The 24,221-nt window shown below is 45.2% G+C and overlaps 1 protein-coding gene across 7 annotated transcripts in view; it reads right to left on the reverse strand.

Moving 5' to 3' along the window:
* The window catches only part of LOC119966096 (RNA-binding motif, single-stranded-interacting protein 3), a 1,648,548-nt gene that overhangs the window by 23,009 nt on the left and 1,601,318 nt on the right, over positions 1 to 24,221 (reverse strand). For all 7 annotated transcript variants that reach the window (XM_038797302.1, XM_038797300.1, XM_038797299.1 and 4 more), the window contains one exon: positions 6,686 to 6,796. In XM_038797302.1, coding sequence (XP_038653230.1) covers positions 6,686 to 6,796 — 111 coding nt within the window. The remainder of the gene's footprint in view (positions 1 to 6,685; positions 6,797 to 24,221) is intronic.

Raw genomic sequence — 24,221 nt, forward strand, 5'->3', positions numbered from 1 at the left:
AATGAGAAAAGTTAAAAGGTAATTACTTGTATTGATTAACTGTTGAGGAGGCACAATGTACATTCCTTTTTAAAAAAAATATTTTTTATTCTCCTTTTTCACATTTTCTCCAAAATTTACACCCACCAACAATAAACAATAATCAGGAACAAATATGTCAATCCCCGTATCAATAACAATGATCCCATCCACCCACCAAACCCCAAACATTAGCCCGCATGTTCACACAAACCAATGACAAAAAGGAATCAGGAATCACCCATAGTCGCCATCAACACACACCGCCCACCCCCCCCCCCCCTCCCCCCAACTAATGTTCAATGTTATCCAGTTCTTGAAAGTGCATGATGAATAATGCCCATGAATTGTAGAACCCCTCCGTCCTTCACCTCAGTTCAAACTTAACCTTCTAAAGAGTCAAGAATTCCAACAAGTACCCCCGCCACGCCAGGGCATAGAGTGGAGAGGTTACTCACCGTCCCATCAGGATCCGTCTTTGGGCGGTCAATGAGGCGAAGGCTACAACATCTGCCTCCGCACCCGTTTCCAACCCTGGCTGGTCCGACACCCCGAATATGGCCACCCAGGATCCCGGGTCCAGTTTCACGTGCACCACTTTGGAAATTACCCTAAAAACCTCCTTCCAGTAATCCTCTAGCTTTGGACCGGACCAAAAATATGAACGTGATTAGCCCCCCCCTCCAGAATGTTCACACGCATCTTCTACTCCGTCAAAGAATCGGCTCATACTCGCCCTCGTGAGATGTACTCTGTATACCACCTTCAGCTGTATCAGCCCCAACCTCGCGCACGAGGTGGAGGCACTCACTCTCCGGAGCACCTCACACCAGAACCCCTCCTCCATATCCTCTCCCAACCCTTCCTCCCACTTTGCTTTGATCCCTTCCAATGGTGCCTTCGCCTCTTCCAAAATAGCTCCGTAGACCGCTGACACTACCCCCTTCTCCAGTCCCCCTGTCGTCAGCACCTCCTCCAGTAATGTGGAGGAAGCTCCACTGGGAAGCTCTGTATCTCCTTTCTGGCAAAATCTCGAACCTGCATGTATCTAAACATTTCCCCCCCTGCTCCAGCCCATACTTCGCTTCCAGCTCCTTCAGTCCTGCAAACCGACCCCTAAGAAACAAATCTTTTAGTGTCTTAATCCCCTTCTCCTCCCATTTCCGTAAATTTCTATCCCATCTCCCTGGCTCAAATCTATGGTTCCCCCGAATCGGCATTTCCCTTGACAGCCCCCAACCCGAAGTGTTGGCGAAACTGCCTCCAAATTCTCAATGAAGGTATTATTACCGGACTCCCGGAGTATTTCCCCAGGGCTATCGGGAGCAGAGATGTTGCTAGTGCTTTCAATCCCAACCTCCTGCACAAACTCTCCTACATTCCGTCCCACTGGGAATCAACTCTTCTAACCCAGCTTCGCACCTTCTCCACATTCGCCGCCCATTAGTAATACATCAGGTTCGGAAGACCCAAACCCACAGCCTGCCTTCCCCTCTGCAGTAGCACCTTTCTAACTCTGGCCACCTTCCCTCCACATATGAACGAAGTAATCCTTCCCTCAATCTCTCTGAAAAAAGCTTTTGGCAGGAAAATCGGCAGGCATAGAAAAATGAACAGAAATCGCGGCAACACGTTCATTTTAACCGCCTGTACCCAACCGGCCAGTGACAGAGGGAGACCATTCCACCTTGCCAGATCAGCTTTCACTCTCCCCACCAAACTAGAAATGTTGTACCTGCAGAGCCCTCCCATTCCCTGGCAACCTGCACCCCAGGTACCTAAAGTGAGTCCTGCCCCTTCGGGAGGCACTCCTCCAGCCTATCCCCCAGTACCTTCGCCAATACTTTTGCGTCCACATTCAGAAGTGATATGGGCCTATACGACCCACACTCCATCGGACCCTTATCTTTTTTTAGCAACAGGGAAATCGATGCCTGTCCCAAAGTTTGTGGCAACGCCCCCTTCCCTATCGCCTCTTCAAACATCCCCACCATCAGGGGTGCCAGCTTATCCTTAAATTTTTTATAATATTCCACCGGAAACCCATCCGGCCCTCCCACCTTCCCCGACTGCATCCTCCCAATCGCATCCTTTATCTCCTGCTCCACTATCACTCCTTCTAATGTAGCCCTGTCCCCCTCCCCTAGCCTCCGGTACTCCAACCCATCTAGAAATTCCTGCATCTCACGGTCTCCCCCGGGTGGCTCGGACCTGTACAACCTCTCATAAAACTCCTCAAAAACCTTGTTAATCAGATCCGGAGCCAACACCAACTTTCTTGCCCTATCCCTCACCTGAACAATTTCCCTTGCCGCTGCTTCCCTCTGGAGCTGACCTGCTAACATACATGGAGCCTTATCTCCATGTTCGTAAATTACACCCATTGCTCGCCTCAGTTGGCGTACCGCCTTCCTGGTGGACAGTCGGTCGAAGCTCGCCTGTAGTTTCTTCCTCTTTTCTAGCTTTGCTGGTCCCCATCTTCTGCATAACTCCTATCTCCCTCCAAAATCGCATCTATTACCCTCTGCCGCTCTAACCTGTCCTCTTTGTCCACCCTGACCTTAAACAAAATCACCTCACCCCTCATCACCGCCTTGCGAGCCTCCCAGACAACTGCCTTCGACACCTCACCTGTACAGCTGAAACCTACATATTCCTTAATTACCGTTTCAATTTTGTCACAGAATACTTGGTCCCCCCAAAAGTCCCACATCTAATTTCCACCCCGGCCTGTGCACTACCCCCTTCTCCAGTACCATATCACCCAATGCTGAGCGTGATCTGATACTGCAATTGCCGAGTATTCCGACCCCTTAACCCCAGCCAGCAAAGCCTTTCCCACCACAAAAAACGTTGATCCGCGAGTATACCTTATGGACTGCTGAGAAATACGAGTACTCCCGTTCCCCCTCCAAGAAACCTCCAAGGGTCCACCCCTCCCATTTCCACCATTAGCCCAGCCAATGCCTATGCCCCACCTTATGGGACCAGCGAGCGCTGGGGGTCTCTCACCACCACCTCCTCACCCTTCTTATCCACCATCATCATACCACCGGGCCCTGCCCCATGAGCCTGACCCGCCCCTATCCATTATTAACATTGAACCCTTTTACCCCCCCAAAACCCCCCCTACATTTTATCTCAAAAAAACATCTCCCAGCATCAATCCCTCCCCCCCCCCCCCCCCCCCGCCTCGTAGGCCCATCGAAACCTGCCAATCAGGATCCAATGTCCGCAGCCCTCCTCTCACCTCACCTCCGTTCACTAGCCGACTTTAGTTAGCTAGCGAAGGTGCCCCCCCCCCAGCCAAGATATACCGTCCCCTCTCACCCAGAACCAGAGAAAGAAAAAACAAAAGCAACAATCCAACCCATACAATTCATTAAAATAAGATATAACCGTCGCAACACAGAATGCCAGTCAACCCAACCAATAACTTGAACTCTGCAACAATGTGAAGAGAAGTAAATTACAGTACACGGCAGTAAAAAGAAAGTTGTAGCTCCCCAATCACAGTCCACAGTCTCTCTTCCAGCTCTGCTCCTCACATCTGTCCCAAGCCTTCTGCCCTCACGAACGCCTCAGCCGCCTCCGCCGTCTCAAAGTAAAAGTCTTTGGCATCATAAGTCACCCTCAGCTTTGACGGGTACACCATACCATACCTCAATGACCGATGAGCTCGGTCCAGCTCATACCGGGAGGGGATCTCACTCTCCCCCATCAGCTCCGCTGACTTCTTAGCGAGGTACTCTGTTGGCCTTGGACCCTCTGCCCCTTCGGGCAAGCCCACAATTCTCAGATTGTACCGCCTCGAGCGGTTCTCCAAGTCCTCGAGCTTTGCTCGGAGTCCTCTGTTGACCTCCACTATCCTCCACAGCTTGTCCCCCATCGAGGTGAACTGGTCGCTGTGCTGTGACACGGCCTCCTCCACTTCCTTCATCTTCTCGCCCTGCTCTCTCACCTTGGCCGACGTCTTTGCCACCGCTACCTTCACCAGGACGATTGCCTCCTCCACCAATGACTTCAATGCAACCGCCATCTCCTTCCTCAAAGCCGCCATGTGCCTCACAAACTGCTTTTCCAGCTCCACCGTCATCACCTTGGTCATCTTCTCCACCGTAAGTAGTGCGGCCCCACCATGCGGTCCGGCATCCGCCATCTTGTCAGCACTTTTGCTCGTCCCCTCATTCAACGGCAAACCTGCGTTTCCTCCTTTCTTCGATGCTGCTCTTCGCATCCTTTAACGGCTTATTATTTTCCTTTTTTTTCACACTTCTTTCCTTCTTCAATCTTTTAAAAATTTTTGATAGAAAAAACAAAAAACATTTTTTCCTTCATTCAATCAAAAAAGGGGAAAAAAAACTTTGATCAAATTTCTTTAAAACTTCTTTCTCTTCTTTTTTGTACTCCTCCAGAATTTTCCCTGGGACCGGACTTCAATCTTCTCACCACATTCTAGGCGGGAGCCACCCGATGTGAGACATCGCACCTTCATCGCGCCCTGGCTTAGGGCCTGCCGCCTTGACCTTTCTTTAGTTCCGCCCCCGCTGCTCCGACCTCCGCGCGCGCTGGGCCCGACACCTCAGCACCAGCCGTCCGACACCCGCGTGAGGTTCCTCGCCGGTTTTCAAACTGGCCCCGCTTGCTACTCGGGACAGCCCCAAAGGCCGCCAATAATCTGGGGGGAGAGCGAAGAATTGGGGAACCCTCAAAAGCGCCGCAAATAGTGGCCACCGGCGGGAGCTCTTCTCGATGCAGCCGACCCGCTCGCAAACGCCACCGGATGTCCGGCACAATATACACTCCTGTTAAATCTGCATGAGTTATGCACTGCATTTCTAATTATTACCACTGGTGGTTAAACAAAATAGACTCTCATCCTTACAGACAGGAATAAAAAGGGGGCTAGGTGAGCAATAAGGAGCAGAAATGCAGCCCTACATGCCTGCTCTGCCATTCAATCAGATCATGGTTGATCTCGTCCTAGTCTCAAATCCATTGTAGGTGCCTTGCTTGGAAAAACCTGAAAAGGAAGTAGAAGAGGCCCTCTTCAGATAAGTCACAATTAGGGTAAAGCGAAGCAGGACTGCTCCTCAAGGCACCACAAGAAAAGTCTAAGCATTTGCTGGCTTGAAACCTCCCTCCCACCTGTGAAGCAGCCCCAGTGCTCATCGATTTGCAGGACCTCATTTGCATCTCACTAGGTCAATGTCAAAGGCCCTTATGGCTGTCTGCTGATAATATTTGAAGTCAAACTTTGAATCACGGAGTCAGGATGGAAATATCCTGAATCAACATTAACTAAGCTTGAACCTCTGCAAAACCACTACAGGAGATATTAGATGTTATTCTATTGAAAGGTGTTGGTAGGTGTCTTCCTCTCCTCAAACAGCTGGTCCTTCTGTCGATCTGCCAAAGCTATCTCTTAGAGTAACTGTGGGAAACCTCCTCTCCATCCAACTGCTGTCCTTGTGGTAGTAGTTACTACTTATACTCAGGAGAAATCTCACCATTTGACTCTCTTTCCTTCTCCAACTCTATTGGCAAAAATACTGTAAAGAATTCCGTTTCATCTCTTCAATCGATTTGTCTATTAAGACAAGTGCCAAGATGGCCAGGAAATTTGCAATAGTGGATTGACTGCTGTGATTAGGCTCTGACAAATCCCCCCCCCCCCCAACCCATGTAATTTCTTGGATCGTGCCAGGTTTACAATGGGAAGCTGATCGACCATCTTAAGTTTTCCAACCCAAAGATGAAAATAACCACTTCAGGATGTGTTCCATTCAGGTCTCGTGAATCCCGGATGGAGCCTTGTGAAGGTGCCAGCAGATTGTTCCACTCAGATGCTTGACAGGACATTGGTGGAACAATCTCCCAGGAACAAAGACCCGGGGGGAAGGGGGCACACAACCCACTGAGAGCTGCAAGCCAATCCGAGGCTGGCAACGCTATTGGCAAGTTCTAGATAGCCACAGAAACAGACAGAGTTAAAGTCTAAAACAGCAGCCAATGATCATTTTATATTTAAATATCTGCCTGTGCCCCAGGGGTCTCTTGAGCACTGAAGAAAGCACTTGGATTAAAGGCTGCAGTTGGCTGATTCCTCTGGTGTTCTGACACATTGGCTGTTCCAGATGTTTTAACTTGTTGCCTGTAAAGAAACCCGCTCACCTGAACAGGTTAAAACACCCCCTGTTCTTTCCACCCGTTGACATAACTGCATGCATTTCTCAACATATCCCTTTAACAGGGTCTTTATATGCAATTCATCAACTTCATAGACTTTCCCCTTTGACCATTTGTCCTAACATCTCCATCTCTGGTTTGACCCTACTTTCTGTTTGGTAACTTTTGAGAAACACATTGGTTCATTTTACTAGGCTTGCTGCTGTATAAATTCACATGGTCTTTGTTGTTCTAATAATAGTGTTTTGTTTTCCTCCTCCTGCTGCACTGGGAGAAAAATTGAGACGGGCCACAAAAATGGAAGAAAGCCCCGTGGCACTTTGCTACCCATTTTTCTGACCATTAATACCTAGAGCAAAATACAGTTCATTAATTTTTGCCCCATGGCTCAATTGTCTGTTTTTGATATTTTTGTCATTAAAATATAGATAGTTTATTCCGAGATGAAGTGCTTCACATTGATATCTTCAGCACTTACTGTTCCTGCTGTGCCCAGTGACATGTGATTCATCTGCTGAGTCAAAGGTCCCATCATACTGGCTGGCTGCATGGACATGGTGTGGTCCATTGTGGGCGTTATCACAGCACCCTGAAAAAAAACATTGCAGTAATTCAGTTACAAACAAAGCTCAAAGTGGAACGCAATCTTATTTCCATTTTGATAAATCCAACAGACATTTATTAAATACAACAGATTTTGGGCATCAGTTTTCTGCCAATAGACTCTTGGTAGAGCCTGCCATATGATGTTAGAATTTCCCATCCCCTTCTGTAATAGGTACATCGATAGCTGTCATCTGAATTGAGAGCACATGGTGCAAGATAAAAACTGATCCAAAACAAAACAGCATTCCCCCAACAGAGAATTCAAATAGTTATGGGTTTTTTATGGAAGTATGTACGTGCCTACGGGGAGCTACTTCAACGCTGTGGTCTAATATCAGGTTGATGGTTGGATGATCTATTCTTCTATAATTCCTGGGTATGGACTACTGCGCATGTTGGGCCAGAATTTGTGTCAGTTCAGCTTACTGACCGAGATCTCGAGAACGAAACTTGAATCCAAACCTTCCGATTCAAAGGCAAGAGGGCTACCACTGAGCAAAAGCTGACATTGGAGCACTCGTTATATTCAGGACATACGCCTTAGATAAAATAGCACCCTTTGTCATAACCTGGACTGCGTAAGTAGAACTGAAGAGAGATCAAATTGCTGGCCCAGATCTTGCAGCAGCATTGGTCATTAGATAAGACTTGACTTTTAATGTTTAGGTTTTAATTTTCATGCCTGGCAAGTTGCTGAAAGGGTGAGCTGAAAGCGAAACAGCGCTTACGATGAATTAGTCACCAATTGTGTATCTCTGTAAGCAATCTTGCTGAAGGATTGCGAAATAAACAGCTCTAGGACTGAGCAGGAAGTGAAAATCGGAGTGAGCGAGTTCAGATGAGGTACAGAGTAGAAATAAAGCAATAGATCGATAGATTGGATTAAGGGAAAGAGACCGAGATAGAGAAAGACTGAAGCAAGAAGAACGAAGGGCAGGATTTTCTGGCCCTTCCCACAGGCGGGATCTTCTGGTCCCACTGAAGGCAACCCTCTGCGTCGCAGCCCTCTGCGCCGCACCCCTCTGTGCTGCACCCCTCTGCGTCGCAGCCCTCTGCGCCGCACCCCTCTGCGCCGCACCCCTCTGCGCCGCACCCCTCCGCTGCACCCCTCCGCTGCACCCCTCTGCGTCGCAGCCCTCTGTGCTGCACCCCTCTGCGCCGCACCCCTCTGCGCCGCACCCCTCTGCGCCGCACCCCTCCGCTGCACCCCTCTGCGCCGCACCCCTCTGCGCCGCACCCCTCTGCGCCGCACCCCTCTGCGCCGCACCCCTCTGCGCCGCACCCCTCTGCGCCGCAACCCTCTGCGCCGCAACCCTCTGCGCCACAACCCTCTGCCGCACCCCTCTGCGCCCCACCCCTCTGCGCCGCACCCCTCTGCGCCGCACCCCTCTGCGCCACAACCCTCTGCGCCACAACCCTCTGCGCCACAACCCTCTGCGCCACAACCCTCTGCGCCACAACCCTCTGCGCCACAACCCTCTGCGCCACAACCCTCTGCGCCACAACCCTCTGCGCCACAACCCTCTGTGCCAGGTTCGCTGGCAGCGCGACCGGTGAGCAATGCAAATTGCTATTGAGTTTGGCAGGACGGGAAGATCCACTGCTGGAAAATTGGCTGTGCCCGGAGGGGGGGGGGGGGGGGGGGGGGTTGTAATCCTTTCAATGTGTTTCAAATATTTCATAAAGACATAAAGGATTGTGACTCCACACTTATAACTGCTAATTTGCAATGCCAGAAAGGTTGAATTGATTGACAATGATAAACAATTATCATCTCATTAGTAGGGTACTTACACTTGTAATGATGGCGCTTAACTTTCTGTAGCGAATTCAGTTTTGTATCTAGTGTACATTCAATAGTGAGGTAGAGAATGAAATGACATTTCCTTGAGGTTGACAGTGAAGTGGCACAGCTCAAATAGCAATTTTGGGATTTTTATTTTTAAAGCCACGTCTGTCATTGAAAGAAAAAAATGAAATGAAATGAAAATTGCTTATTCGCACAAGTAGGCTTCAAATGAAGTTACTGTGAAAAGCCCCTAGTCCCCACATTCCGGCACCTGTTCGGGGAGGCTGGTGCGGGGAAAGTCAGTGCCTGACTTTATTGTACCATTTATTCATAGACTGGCCAACAGCCCTGCCATTATTTGAACAGCAATATTTGGCCCATTGAAACACTTGGCAAGGCAATTTCACCCGAAATTCTAATTATGCTGTGGAAAGAAAAAAATCACCAGTTCCGTGAGGCCTCTCCGAGATCTTCACTGCAACCCCACAATCAGAAGATTTAGAATTAATAAAATTAAAATGGCAGCTCTGCTTTTTTAGCACTTTACAAAAAGAGTCAAGTCATTTGTCTACAAACCATCTCAGCTAATATCAACAGCTCATAAAATATTCTGATACATAATTCTACTTTCTGATCTGTAGGATGGAATCATTTTCTAGTAGATAGGGTACGGAATTATGTTAATTCCAGCAATCCATGTATAGACCACACCTTACAAGGGCAAGGATGAGCCGGCTCTTTGAGGGGGTAGGCGATGTGTGTGAACGTCGCGGGGGTCGCAACCACGTTCATATGTTTTGGTCCTGTCCAAAGCTGGATGATTACTGGAAGGAAGTTTTTAGGGTAATCTCTAAAGTGGTGCATGTGAAACTAGACCTGGGCCCTCGGGAGGCCATGTTCGGGGTGTCGGACCAGCCGGGGTTGGAAACTGGCATGGAGGCAGATGTTATAGCCTTCGCCTCGTTGATCGCCCGAAGACGGATCCTGTTAGGGTGGAGATCCGCCTCTCCACCCTGCGTCCTGGCGTGGCAGGGGGACCTGCTGGAATTCTTTGCGCTTGAAAAGGTCAAATGTGAACTGAGTGGAAGGATGGAGGGGTTCTACAATTCATGGGCATTATTCATTATGCACTTTTGAGAATTGGATCACATCGAACATTAGGGGGGCTCGGCTCGGAAGGTTGGGGGAGAGGGACTGTATGTGTTAATGGTGACTACGGGTGATTCCCGATTCCTTTTTGTCATTTGTTTATGTTAACATGTGGGCCAATGTTTGGGGTTTGGTGGGAAGATGGGATTGTTGTTGATATGGGGATTGACATTATATTCGTTACTGCTCATTGCTTATTGTTGGGTGTAAATTTTGGAGAAAATGTGAAAAAGGAGAATAAAAAATATTTTTTAAAAAATTCTAGCAATCCAGTAAAATTCTATGTGTACATTCTGTCACAAACAGAAAGATCAATATTGAACAGGATGTAAAAATACAATCTACCAAGACATAACATACAGGAGCATTTTGATCCCTATGACTAATCAGAACCAACACATGAGAGGATCAGAAATACCCAAGATAAGTATGTTATTTATATTCTGTTCATAGATGATATGGTTATGGCTTATAAGCATTTCCTTTATTTTGTAGCAATTGGATTAAATTCTTCTCGGTCATTAATTGTTTTAAAGAGATGAATAGCAAATCATTAACCAATGGAATGGTTTTCCCATCGCGTTGCACCTGGCGCTGATCCCGTTGCGCCGGGTGCATCGCGTGGTCGGCCCAAAACGGGCTTCATGCCGGGCCCAAGCCACATTGCAACTCACCCGACCCGTGGTGCCCAGCGTGATATGGATCACACCCTCGCTGAGCGTGATTTATATGTAAAATGAACCACTAGGCATATCTAAATATGCCCAGCCGGTTTGAGGCCGCAATTTCCCAAATCCCGGGAGTCACCAGACGCACCAGTGAGGCCTTACCCAGGTGCCGATTAGTATGGGTCTCCACAAGCAGAGACCAGACGCGATGTTCCACTCTGGGAGGGCTATGTCGGGAATAGGGCAGGAGAGTTCCCGGGCACTGCCCGACATCTGGGTACCATGGGTGTTGGTTGGGGGCCTGAGGGAGGCCATGTCCGTGACACGGGAGGGGGGGTTGGGGTGAAAGGGGTGTATAAGCTTATGAAGGTTGGGGAGGGGTGAAGTGGGCTGATTAAAGGGATGGGAACCTCAAAGAGAGGCCCTACGTGTGGGCGGCCCTCAACGACCCCATAGTGGGATATCTTCATTTGCCCCACTGCCCACAAGGATGGATGGCTGTGGGACAGGGTCACCTTCAGGTTTGGGTGGTGGTATAATCACTTTTAGTGATGGGGGTAGAGGTTATCGCTCTGGGGTGTTTTCATGTCTGCGGGGGGTCACATTGTCCATGGGTGGGGGATGTTCGGGATCCTCAACCTCATTTAGATATCGGGGCAGCATTTTGAAAGGGTGCCCCAATCTCTGAGGAGCCGGTCTGGCCGTTGAGTTTAGTTCCCCACTACAGCACAATATTCTGAGGGCTGGATTCGTCTGCTCCACCCACTGCAAGAATGTCACAGGTGAAGTCCATTGACTGTGGGTGGGATTCTCAGATTGACGGGTGGATATAAAAAATCCAATGGCATTAATTTGAAGAAGAGCAGGGGAGTTAATGCAAAGAGATCCTGGTGTTGTTCTCATCATTTTTCTTAGATTTCTCTGTCAATAAAGATCGTATTGGAGGTTCCTCTGGAAAGTCTAAAGCCACACTGTTGCCAAAATCCCACGGCCAATGGCAGGTGCTTAGGCAGGGGGAGGAGTAAAAAAATTACATGGATGAGGTGGGATTCCGTCCAGGTTCTTGCCCACTGAACCTGGTAGTGATTTTAAGCTGGGGAGGGCACCCTTTCCCCAAATGAGATCCTTTTAAGTGGCCAATTAGTGGCCACTGAAAGGCTTATTCACACCCAGCCTCAATTTTTAGGCTGGTGGACAGATGACAGCTCGGCGGGGGCAATATTTAAATAAACATAGTTTTAATTGGAAGAGCTTTTCAGTAATGCAGCAGAGTGGGTACCAGAAGTGGGTGTTCTGCTATACTCGTCTTCCAATCCGAGGGGGAGGCAACTTGTGGCCAGCTGGAGGGCAAGCAGTTATTCAAAAGGATGAGGAAAAGGAGTATTACCATTAAGAGAAGGAACAGGAGGAGGAAAAGGAAATAGCTCCTACTTTTCACCTTCTTCAGTAAGGCCTCCAGTACAAAGTCCAAAAATCCTGGAGCTCACTTTCTCTCATATTGTGCCATCCTTTTTTTCCAGGTCAGATTGAGTTCCTGCATGACAGCCAACACCTGATTGATCAATGCACCTTCCTTTAAAGAGATGCAGGCTAACTTTAAGTAGTGGAAAGCCCCTGCTCCCCTCTGATGCATGCAGCTAATGAACAGACCGGTTAGCAATCCTTCAAATGAGTAGGCTGTACAAAGTACTCTTCTTGCCACACATTTCTACTAAATTTATTCAGAATGGTACTTCTGTTTCGTGACATTAACTTTAGACTAACTGTACTAATGAGAGTTATTCTCCATTGCCTTCATTTTTAATAGGCCAAATCTTGCTGGAGAAATAATAGTGAGTTGATGTTACACATTGTTATTAATACACAAATTAGGCAACACATTCAGGGAATTAAGAGATATGGTATGAGTTACAAATCTCCAGAACCTGATGGTTGATTTACATGTAAATAGCAACGTCTGTCATTCACACGAACGCAGAATAGCACAATTACCCTTTTAACTTTGTGATAATTGTTAATGCAATGCCAATCAATCTCACCAATCCAGAAAGGTAAAAATTTAAATAATTTTGTTTCTTTGCATCTCACAAAGTAAAATGTTCTATTTTTTAAATTTGCATTTTAAAAACATTTTCCTTGTTTCTCTTTCTTTCTCCCTTAATCCAATCTTTCTTTGCCTCTGATTATTCATTTACCAGTACCTGATTTGATTTCACCCTCCTTCCCCATTATTTCTGTTTCTTTCTCAATCTTTCAATTTCATAGCTTGAGAGAGATTGTTGGTCACACCATTCACTAAGGTCCCAGATGCTCCATTGTCCTCATCACACCGTTATCAGCCCACACTCCCAGAAGGTTCATAACGCAAAGCATTCAAAAATATTTTTTATTCCTTTCTCAAAGATGCAAAGACAATGTGCAGAGTGGACAGGACAAGCCCTTAATCCAGGGGTGGGCAAACTTTTCCGTGCAAGGGCCACATTCAGAAATTCACAATTCACAAAGGGCCGCATAGTATATTAAGTAAAATAATTACTTCACCCGGTTATGATTCTGGGCGCCTCATATAGAACATAGAACAGTACAGCACAGAACAGGCCCTTCGGCCCTCGACGTTGTGCCGAGCAATGATCACCCTACTCAAGTCAACGTATCCACCCTATACCAGTAAGTAACCCAACAGCCCCCCCCCCATTAACCTTAAAAAAAAATTAAAAAAAATAAAAAAAAATTAAAAAAATTTTTTTTTTTTTTTAATGACTTGGTGGGCCGCAGAAATACCTTTGGCGGGCCGCATGCGGCCCGCGGGCCGTAGTTTGCCCACCCCTGCCTTAATCCGTCTCCCTGCTTGCTCCTAAAACCAATTCAAATTCATTCCAATTCATGGTCCCCACAAGAGAGACACACAAGATCCAAGCTGACACTGCTGCTTCACGGCGCTGAGGACCCGGGTTCAATCCTGGTCCTGGGTCACTGACCTTGTGGAGTTTGTACATTCTCCCAGTGTACAACCCAAAGTTGTGCAGGGTAGGTGGATTGACCAGGCTAAATTGCACCTTTATTTGGAAAAATTAAAAAATAAATCTTAGGCTTGATCTTAGCCAAAAGGCCGACGTTGCCAGGGTTATAGTGCAAGTATATTCCAGCTGAAGGGTGCAGGAAAAAGTCTGACGGCATACGGTACAAGATGCTCATCTCCAGCAAGATCTCCTCCATCTGCTCTCTTTAAAGCATGAAAGGAGCCGTGGGTTGCATTTTTGCATGCAACTGCACTGGAAGGCCAGTGACTTTAATTATTTTTTTAAAGGCTCTTCCGCTGTAGTAACTGTGTGCATGCATGTGCGAAGATATATATATCTCGATGTTGAGGACCTGGGGCATAAAGAAGGACACTGTACATAAATTCCCTGTGGACACTGTCACCAAGACATAGAAAGCATATGCGTGACTCTGCATGCACAGTTTATCAATTGGAGCTCTTAGTGAATAAATAAGGGAGGCTGACTGTTGGCAGCAATGATTAATCTGGACTGCTCACCAAGACAAGGGAGGTCTGTCTTTATTTTGAAAGATTTACATTGAAATAAAGATCCGTGTTGGCAACAAGATGAGCACAGATGGGCAGACTGTCTACAGTTTCTGTTTGTATCATTATCATGAATACTGTCCAGATAAACACAAACTGAAGCTTAATTCACTTCTCTTCTTCATGGAAAACAGAGATTTGTTTGTGAGTGTTTCAAGGTGTTCCCATATTGACTTAACCACAATTATTAGATGGCCACCTTTTCTACCTGGCACCTTTCCAACTCTGAAAGATACCTGCAATGGTTTTTCATCGGAATTACTCACCTTTATCATTAACATTGTGACCTGAAACTGAAAACTGTTCTTTAACCTAACGTAACACATACTTCCTGTTACAACTGTATGTCTGAACGTAGATAATAGATAACAGCAAGACACTCACGAATGCCCCCAAGGATTCTTTGTAAATATGTTTTGGATTTAGGTTTTCCTACAACATTGGAAGAGGCCAAGAGAAAAACATACATAATTGCTCCAGAAATTTTCCAGCAGGCTGTTTGGCATAATCTTGCCCCTAGATAATTGCAGTGATTAGATAAGCATCACTAGCATTGGCGGTACGACATAAAAGTTAACCTTTCTAAGAGCTGCAATGACTTTTCAGGATCATCATGAAAAGCAGTTTTTAACTTGGAAACATTTCTTCAAAAGGTACATGGGGCACTGTCATCTTTTGTATCACTCAAATTCACTTTATTCTACATGACCTAAGAAATTCAGAGAGAGATTTTGCAGATGTTCTATGACAGCAAATATGCCTGCATTTAATGGACGGAAAGCTCTTGCAATACTCTAGGCTGTATGGAAAGCTTTGTATGTATACTTAAATATCAAGGGGAGCATGCATCGTCATTTTCTACTCGCGTATTCATCTATCATTGTACCCATTTATCCACTTTTCGTATCCATCTATTTTCCCATCTACCCATTCACCTTTACACTCACTACACTTATGCTAGCTATCTATTTGGTGGAAACTTCATTGTACAGTAATGAGATCCCCCCCCCCCCCTCCCCTCCATGGAAACCGTTGAATATTCAGGAATCTCAAAGTTAGAAGCTATACTAGTGGGTAGGGATGAATTAAACATTGGGCATTTGTATCCAGCAATTTGGGAAAAAACAAACAGAAATTATTCCAGAAAGTTGTACTGTGACTGGCTTTTAAGCTTCCAGTAACAAAGGGAGTTCAATGAATAACACATTAAATATGAATAGCAAAATATTGCTTGTACTGCAAATTTTCTGATAGTTGCATGTAAGTGAGAACATTTTCATGCATGCATTACAGTAAAATAAAGGTGCAAATTCAGTTGCCCTCACCTCTTATTCGCATTTGATTTAACACCTTCAGAGTGGAGCACAGACAAGATAATCTGATGCTGCAGAGCATAATATGGAGGCGCTTTTCTTTGTTTAAATAAATGTTCAGAGCCTTGACTCTCACAGGTCTCTTGTGAAAATGTTCACAGGTAATCGAGAAAATTGCAAATGGGAGGGTGGGCACCTAAAGTTCCAATTACTATTCATTAATAATTTACTAAATTTGATTTACTCAATTTCATTATTAATTTTCTAACTATTGCTAATTAAATTTAACAAAATCCACATAGCACATTTATGAAATCAAGTACTTCCTCCATAAAATGAATAATTAATTTCTCCCTCAACTTAATTGGTAACTTCACCTCATGTCATTATGTCCCTGAGCTATGCCACAGAGATTAACTAGGGCATAAATAAAAACTGTGCTTTCAATTTAAGCAAGTAGATTTTTATGTTTATCACTAATGCATCCTGCGTAATGTGCCTTGGCAAAAGACAAAAGCCCTTGCCCACTATTACCTCAATGGTGGTGTTGCTTTGTGTCAGTTTTTAAGGTTCTAGTTTAAGCAAATGAGTGCTGCAGAAATTCTCAACATGAATTTCCATCAGCAAGAAGTCTGTGGAAATTTAGGCCTAAATTCTGCATGAAGCATGATCCAGGAAACCCGAGGCTTTAATCCCGGAGTCACTTTCTCTTAATTTCAGAATCAATCTCACTATGTTTTTCTCCAATTACACTGCATTTACGTCCAGCATCATACATGCTATGTGCATCCCGTAATTAGTCTCTTTTTGTCCATTTTCATTGCAAAAGGCCATTATTTGTAGGTTATATACAGAGCAGTTAAAAATGAAACAATAGCCTTGAGAAAAAAAAAAGTGTTTTCTTTAAAAGAGATTTATTTTGCCTAATAATGACTGGAGAAAGAATGCTTCTTTAAGAGATTTAATACTCAGGTAGGTGTGAATAAGCTTTTAACTTGGATAAATTGTACTCAACAGGATTAGTATCAGGATCTGAATGAATCCTGTAAATCCTGTCCATTATTTTCAATTACAAAGCCTTTTAAGATCAATGACTGGAAAAGATACAATTTCTGTTCTGTGTCACAATTAAATGACAACTGTCACCAAGTCGATTTGTGAATAATTAATATTCAAATACAGAGAAATGTTTCAGTGATCTGGATGCAGAACTCAAGTAAAATTTAGATTTCAACTGCAATTATATCATCTCAAAGTAAATAAGGTATTTTAAAAACAAGGTGGATGATAGGGCAGAAAAACAGGTAAGGATACAAACTCATGATGTGCATAGACTCAAATTAAAGTCAAGACACCTATATTTCCTGCAGAGAAGCATGTCTGCAGATGAACAATTTGCTAATTTGCAATTTTGTTTTATAATTCATGCCAAAGGAGTGTGTCTTTAACTCTGGTGAGTTATTGTCAGCAATATATTTTTAAGTGCATCTTATAGTTTAACTTTCTTGGTTGTCCTAGGGAGGAAGGATGAAATATGGCATGGGCTGGGGGGGCAGGGATCTGTATTTAAATTCCCTGTTGCCCTGATGGGTTTGTTTGCATGGATCCATATTTCTTTATACAGAAATGGGTAAGGCTATATGGTAAACTAGAGCTCTGACACGCTTCATGCCTTGAAAGCACTACATTAGTTTTACACGAATATTTAACTGGGCCAATATATTTTATTAGCGAGATCTGAAAGGATCTCAATACTCAGCATGTCTGACAATTCCATGCAGAAAAAAACAAAGTCAAGGGCCTGGATTTTTGCTCCCAAGATGAGCGGTGTGAATCGGGGTATTTCATGGCACGCTGCACCCGTTTTGAGAGAAGCTCCTCAAATGGCAGGATCTTTGACCTGGTGGTGTGGAAAAGGGTGACATGTGAGGGAGAGTTGTGCTTACTGCCGGATCCTGGTCAGAGAAGGCCACTGGGGCTGCCAAATGAAGAGGTGAGCTGTTTAAAAGGCCTGCTTCGGTTTTCTGTGACTTGTTTCATTTGTTGTTAGGCTCTCTAGTCCTCACTTCTCGCACACCATCACCAACAACCCATTGCCCATGCCACCATGCTGACTAAATGCCCACCCAACCCCCACCCTCCCCCATTGCCTCTTATAGCCTCCATGCCACCTCATGCCAAACCCTTAGCTTTTACAACCTCCATGCCAACTCGCCCAGTATCCACCATGGGCAGACCTCGGGATCCATGTTGAGATGAAATAAAATAAAGGTCTAAATATCTGTTATAGTCTTCATTATATCACAAAAACTCCCATTCACAAAAGCCTCTTCAAAAAGTAATCCCATATAAAATCAAACACACTTCTGTTCCTAGCCCCATTTAAAGACAACTAATCCTTTAATAACCTCTTCAAGCTGGCAATCAAACTTTGAATTCAGGAGCCTCCCTGCTGAGATAATTATAGCTTGTGGAAAATAGCCAAGCATTCATAATGACTGTCCTTCGAGAAATGTCAACAGAAAGCTATTGTAACTGTTGCAATAGAGTATTTTTATCTGTCAATGACACAAGCCGCCTGTTTTTTTAATTCAATTTTTATAGGGCTGGTGATTTTAGTAACTTCACATCACATTTTAGTAGCTCTACAATTTTATGTATCCTTCAAAAGCATTTATATTTAGTCTAACAAATGTGACTCAAACACTTACTACAGAAAAAGTAGGTGTTTGAACTCAGCACTGACTGAAATGTCCCTGCTGAGTTTGCGTTTACTGTGAGAGTCACACATTACTCCCTTCCTGGCTAAAATAGAATGTCAGAAATAGGGGTGGGCCTTCCACATCTGGGTCCTGGCTACCAGTTTGAAAGGTTCATGGACTTTTCATGACTCCATGAAAATATGGGCCAATGTTTCACGTCAATAACCTTTCATATGGCAGGGGTCCCCGATGAGCTTTCTACAATTCCCCTGCTTGCTCTGATAAATCACTGATTTTGTCCTTGCCACCCCAGACCATGTTCAGCATTTGGCCCTTTTACAAGAATCATTGCAACTGCTTTTGGGAGCTGGACTGCAGGTCCATCAGTATACCTAACCAGCCAAGGTTGTCTCACCTTTCTAGAAGTCCTGAGTGGATCATCTGGCATCATCGTAAACCAAAATAAGGTTGAGACCATCCCGTGTATACCCTAACTTATCTCAAAGTCTGCCCTGTGTTTTTTTCTCGGACTGATGGGCGAGCAGTGAACCTTCATTCCATGATTTGAGGAGACAGTTGCACTGCTTTATTAACTATTTTAAAGTGATTGCCTCTGGTGCCAATCTGGTTGGATTGAAGAGTGAACGGAAGCAGTAAGACAATATTTTTATTTATTCGCTCATGGAATACGAGTGTTACTAGCCAGTATTTTTTACCCATTCTTAATTGCCTGCATTATTACCCAGAATGCTACGAGGGAACGTACTGACAAAGACTCTGCCTGCGAAAGATAATTGTTAGACCTATTCTGGGCTATCAAACACCAACCTGCACCACAGCAGTCAATAGAATGTTAATGCACAATCCACATGCTCCCCTATACCTGCTGTTCTGACCAGAGGGCTCACTGATGTCACCAGCTTGGCTGAGCCTTTGGACATGGTAACTGATCCATAGGGACCTGGAAGACACTCCTAAACAGATTACTTTGCTGCCTCTGCACTCCTGCACAACAGACCACCACACACATATCCTCTTCCTTGGATTTCCACACACCTTGGGTCCAGACAGAACCAATTAAAGAAACACCAGGGGCGCGATTCTCCCAAAGGGAGACTGAGTGCCGACGCCGGAGTGAAACCCGGAGTGCTTCACTCCGGCGTCGGAGGCCGCTCCTCGCCCCCTATTCTCCCACCCCCAGGGGGCTAGGTGCGGGAGTGCGTGAATCCCGAATGCCCGGCCTTGACGCTTGCGTCAAAGTGGCACGCCGAGAATGACGCGGCTGGCGGCGCCGAAGTGACGTCAGCCACGCATGCGCAGGTTGGCCGGCTCCAACCCGCGCATGCGCGGTTGCCGTCTTCCCCTCCGCTGCCCCTGCAAGATATGGCGGCTTGATCTTGCGGGGCGGCGGAGGGAAAAGAGTGCGTTGTTTACAGACGCCGGCCCGACGATTAGTGGGCACCGACTGTGGGCCAGACATCTGCTGAGCACACCCGTGGTGCTCGATCCTCCCTCCGCCCCCCACAGGCCCCACACTCACCTGTCGCGCGCTGTTCACGTCGGCAGCGACCAGGTGTGGTTGGCGCCGGCGTGAACCGGTCGAGTTCGGCAGGCCGCTTGGCCCATCCGGGCCAGAGAATCACCGGTCGCCGTGAGAAACGGCGAGCGGCGATTCTCCGAGCGGCGTGTCGAAAAACGCAACATGCCAGTTTTTGGGGGGGGGGGGGGGGGGGGGGGGGGAGAATCGCGGGGGGTGCCAGGGCAGTGTGGCATGATTCGCCCGGTCCTCCCGCGATTCTCCCACCCGGCGTGGGGAGCAGAGAATCGCGCCCCAGGTGTCTTTATCGGATCACCGTGTCACCATGGCCAACCATATTCTGGTTTCGCCGTTATCATGTAGACCGTGATTATTCAATACAGACCACTATAGGATGATTCGAGGTAGAACTGATAAGCGTGTATTAGAATCGTCCAGTCAGCGGTCACCATCACAAAGGAGGATCTAGTCTACAGTCAACTTATATGATGATGCAGAAAAACCAATTGAATTAAGACAATGTTCGAGGAATATCAGGGAATGGGTGCAATACGACTGTTCGTTGTCATTATTGTGGCTGAGAAAGAGCTAATGCCAACAAACCACCTTGTGATATGGGTGCATCGTACCAATGTGCTGAGAATGGCATCAATGTAATGCTGAGATTCCAACTGGAATACGGAAGTGGAAAGTCTTGACTCGGATTCATGGATTCAATCAGGATCACCACAAATGCAAAGTGGTCCCATACCCAAGGCAAGGATGCATTAAAAGGTTAAATATGAATAAAAGGCCTTAAAGGATGGGAGAATGTTTTAACATGAACCCCTGGGGGGAAAAAGTTAGGGATGCAGGCCTATGACTGAGAAATAAGTTGATTAGTCAAGAGCTGATTGTGAAATATCAATAAGGAAATTCCCTTCTCAACGTGGTGAATTGTAAGAAATAGTGGTCTCCCAGAATCATAATTAGTAGGTTTCTCTAGCAAAGGGCAATTCCTCAGCAGTCTGCATGAGCTGACACAGTCAACTAACAATGTTAATCGTGTTATATATGTATTTTCACAAGCTCATTATCTGGCCAAGGATATAATTTTGAAAACGAGCCTTTGTGTAGGCATAGCTGGGCCTAATGAGAGGTTGGGGAAACAGCTTCACCATCCTAAAAAAAAACTCTCCAGGAGTAGGTAACAAGACATCCATACAAAAGATCACTGAAGGAATAATCTCATCAGTTGGAGCCTAAGTTGGGAGCAGTCCACCATGAGAAACTATTCCCTGGTAAGAATGGGTTATGTAATTAAACAAATTATAGGGAAGAGGTGTCTACTTGCCCAAAGAATAAGGTATATAAATGAGCAGTTAAGAGGGGAAGGAAGGCAGATGGAGGAGGACTTCATCAAGTGGATCTATGATAGCTTCAGCTTAACAGGGCTAACTCATCAGAGAATGCCACCAATCAGAGAATCAAACCTCATTCCTATCTCTATATCCTAATTCCTAACCAATTAGCAACCCATTTCACCAGGTTACCTCCAAATCTGTGCCTTCTACCTTTTGTACAGAACATTTTCTAATACTTTCTGGGAGTCACAGAATCACAGCATTGTTACATCCCAAAGGAAGCCATTTGGCCCATTGTGTCTGTGCCAGCTCTCCAAAAGAGCAACTAGTGCGTTCCCCTGCCTTCTACCGGTGACATTGCACAATCTTCCTTTTCAGATAAGTCTCATTCCCTTTTTAATGCTTCAATTGAACCTGTCTCCATCACAACCTCAGGCAGTGCCTTCCAAACACTAACCACCCGCTGCGTAAGAACGTTTCTCTTCACCTCACTTTTGCATTTTTTTAACTAATCACTTTAAATCTGCATCCACTTCTTCTGAATCCTTTCACGAGTGGGAACAGTTTCTCCACATCTACTTTGCTCAGTCCCCTCACGATTTTGAATATCTCTATTAAATTTCCTCTCAACCTTTTCTCAAAGGAAAATAGTCCAACTCTTCAATCTGTCTTCATAACTGAGGTTCCTTATTACTGGTCCCCTTCTCATGAATCTTTTCTGCACTCTCTCTCTCTAATGCCTTCTCATCCTTCCTAAAGTGCAGTGCCCAGAACTGATTGCAATAGTTCAGCTGAGGCCGAACTACTTATTAATACAAATTCAACATAACCTCCTTGCACTTGCACTCCATGCCCCTACTAATAAAGCCCAGGATATTGTATCCTTTATTAACTGGTCTCCCAACCTGTCCTGCTACCTACAATGACTTGTGCACATATGCACCCAAGTTCCTCTGCATTGTACCTTTTATTTTATATTCTCTCCCCATGTTATTCTTACGAACTCCATTGATCTTCTATCCACCATGCCAGTGACACCCAAAAAAGCTCAAGTAAATTTGTCATGGAATTACCCACCCTAATATGGACTACATTAAAAATTACGCAGTCAACCTTAAGTACTGCTCAACTGTTTACTGCTCAGAGCTTGTTATTGAAATGCAGCAATCGGTGATCAGCAAGCACTTTCAACAGCTACATATGGGGAACAGCGTACTTGCATTCATATAGTTCCATTCAGGTTCTCAGTATTTCACAATATTATTGCTTTGTAGCCAATTTACATACAGCAAGGTGCTAAGAACAACAATGAGATTAATGACCGGTTTCATCCACTTTGTTAATGCTGGTTGAGGGCTAAATGTCGGCTAACACACCAGGAAAACTCTGCTTTTCGTTAATTACTATCACAGGTTCTTTTACATCCATCTGAATAGGCAGACAAAGCTATGATTTACTGATCAGAAACAGAGCATCTCGGGTAATGCAGCATTCCCTCAGCATTGCACTGAAATGTCAAATTAATACCAGTACTCAAGTCCATTATTGGGTTGGAGCCAACAATTTCAGAATCAGAAGTAGCAGTGCCACCATTAAGCCAAAACTAAACAGCAGGAGACTTGCTGACTGTGCTCACCACTTGCAAGTACAGCCTTTCAAAGTTTTCTGTCACAGAGTGTTAATTACTGCTTCAATTAAATAATGTCAGTTTATTGTCCAATTCAATTGCATTTACAGCATGAGCTCAATCAGTGAAAATGAAACTAAGGAGTTGGCACTAAAGTAATTGTAGCAGTAGTTATTACTGTGACTGATCTTTCGGAGACCTGAATTTACTTTACCTGATGACACTAGGTCTTAGAAATATTTTAGCAAGGATGTTTAAACATTGAGAATAGTTACCTGCATTAAAACAGCAGATGTGTTAAATGTTCGGCTTGTGATATTACTTACTGGATCTCAAACAGATCACAATAATTCCCAGACTGAGACTGAGATTTTTTTTACATTAAGGCAGTGCCGTCAATTCTTGAAACTGAGGTTTGCAATATACAGCACTGGTAATCGTAGAGCTTCACAAACTCCATTCAGCCGGCAACAACCGTTTTCCTGGATCTCTGACTTGTGGGCCTTGTAAATGTGCTAAGCTGGCAGCCGTTATTATTTAATGGTGTGAAGTAGAATCACAAGCTGAAGTGGGGGAATCGCATTAGCATTTTCAACACTTATCCATGTGCTGTTGAAAAATCTCACACCGTCAACAAAGGGGATTCCTCCGAGAATGTAATGGCATGTTTTTGTTTTCAGATCTGGCCTTTACTGCACTCGGCAAGTTTTTGTTTTGAGATGTGGCCTTTACTGCACTCGGGTTGTCGCCACTGCGCTGTACAGGCATGGAGGAACAGCACACTTTCCTCTGTATCCAAGTGACAGTTCTGGGAGAGTAGCTTCAAGGGGTCCAGACTTTTTCCCATAAAAAAGGAGAGCAATTGGATTTTGATGAGTATACAACTCCCAACAGGCACTATATCTGGTCCCTGAAGCAAGTTTCCAACTATTTCTTTAAAATCAAGAAAGATGTGTAAACCAAGCAGTTTCAATAAAGGCTGGGCAATAAAGTCCTTCATGAATGTGACCAAGAAGAACATCAGAATATCTCTCAACACTCCATTCTGGAGCTTCACACTTATCCATTCTCTCAAAAGCCTCACTCCCCGCAACATCCAAATGCTCAAATCATCTAACTGCTATAATTTGCCTACTTCGGGAACAAATAGTATCAAGTCTCAAAAATACTCTAAATCGTGTGTATTTCTATCTTTTCAGCAGTCTTCTATTTTCTTAAGTGTGTTGCATCACAGAGTGAAGTCTGGCATCCCTAATCTCTGTGCTCTGCTATTGTGACTGGAAGAAGAGGAGTCAAGTCAGCACCACTTGGGCGGCAGCCATTATTCATTCTAAATCGAGCACTGTTGGAGGCAAGTTTGTAAACTCTCAGCCATGGACCAAACAAGGAACGGAATACCATTGAATAGTGTAAGAGGCGACACGTGTATTTTAATGAAGGGACACACTGCACAAAGAAAGCATGGATCAGATTTTGCAATAAACGTAACATTAAGGCTAATGCTATTCAATGTAAATTGGAGAGCAACCTCCAAAGACAGCACACATCGCAGCTAAACGTGGAAATCAGCAAGTTGCTTGACAAATTGTCCTGTTCCTCTTGGATGTTTTGCTTTATCTTGCTGAGAAACTCAGTATTGAAATATATGGACAGACATGATGTCTAGGTATTTAGCTAATGGATATTAAGTTTCC

Source organism: Scyliorhinus canicula, chromosome 5, assembly GCF_902713615.1.
Source record: "Scyliorhinus canicula chromosome 5, sScyCan1.1, whole genome shotgun sequence".
Taxonomy (NCBI): domain Eukaryota; kingdom Metazoa; phylum Chordata; class Chondrichthyes; order Carcharhiniformes; family Scyliorhinidae; genus Scyliorhinus; species Scyliorhinus canicula.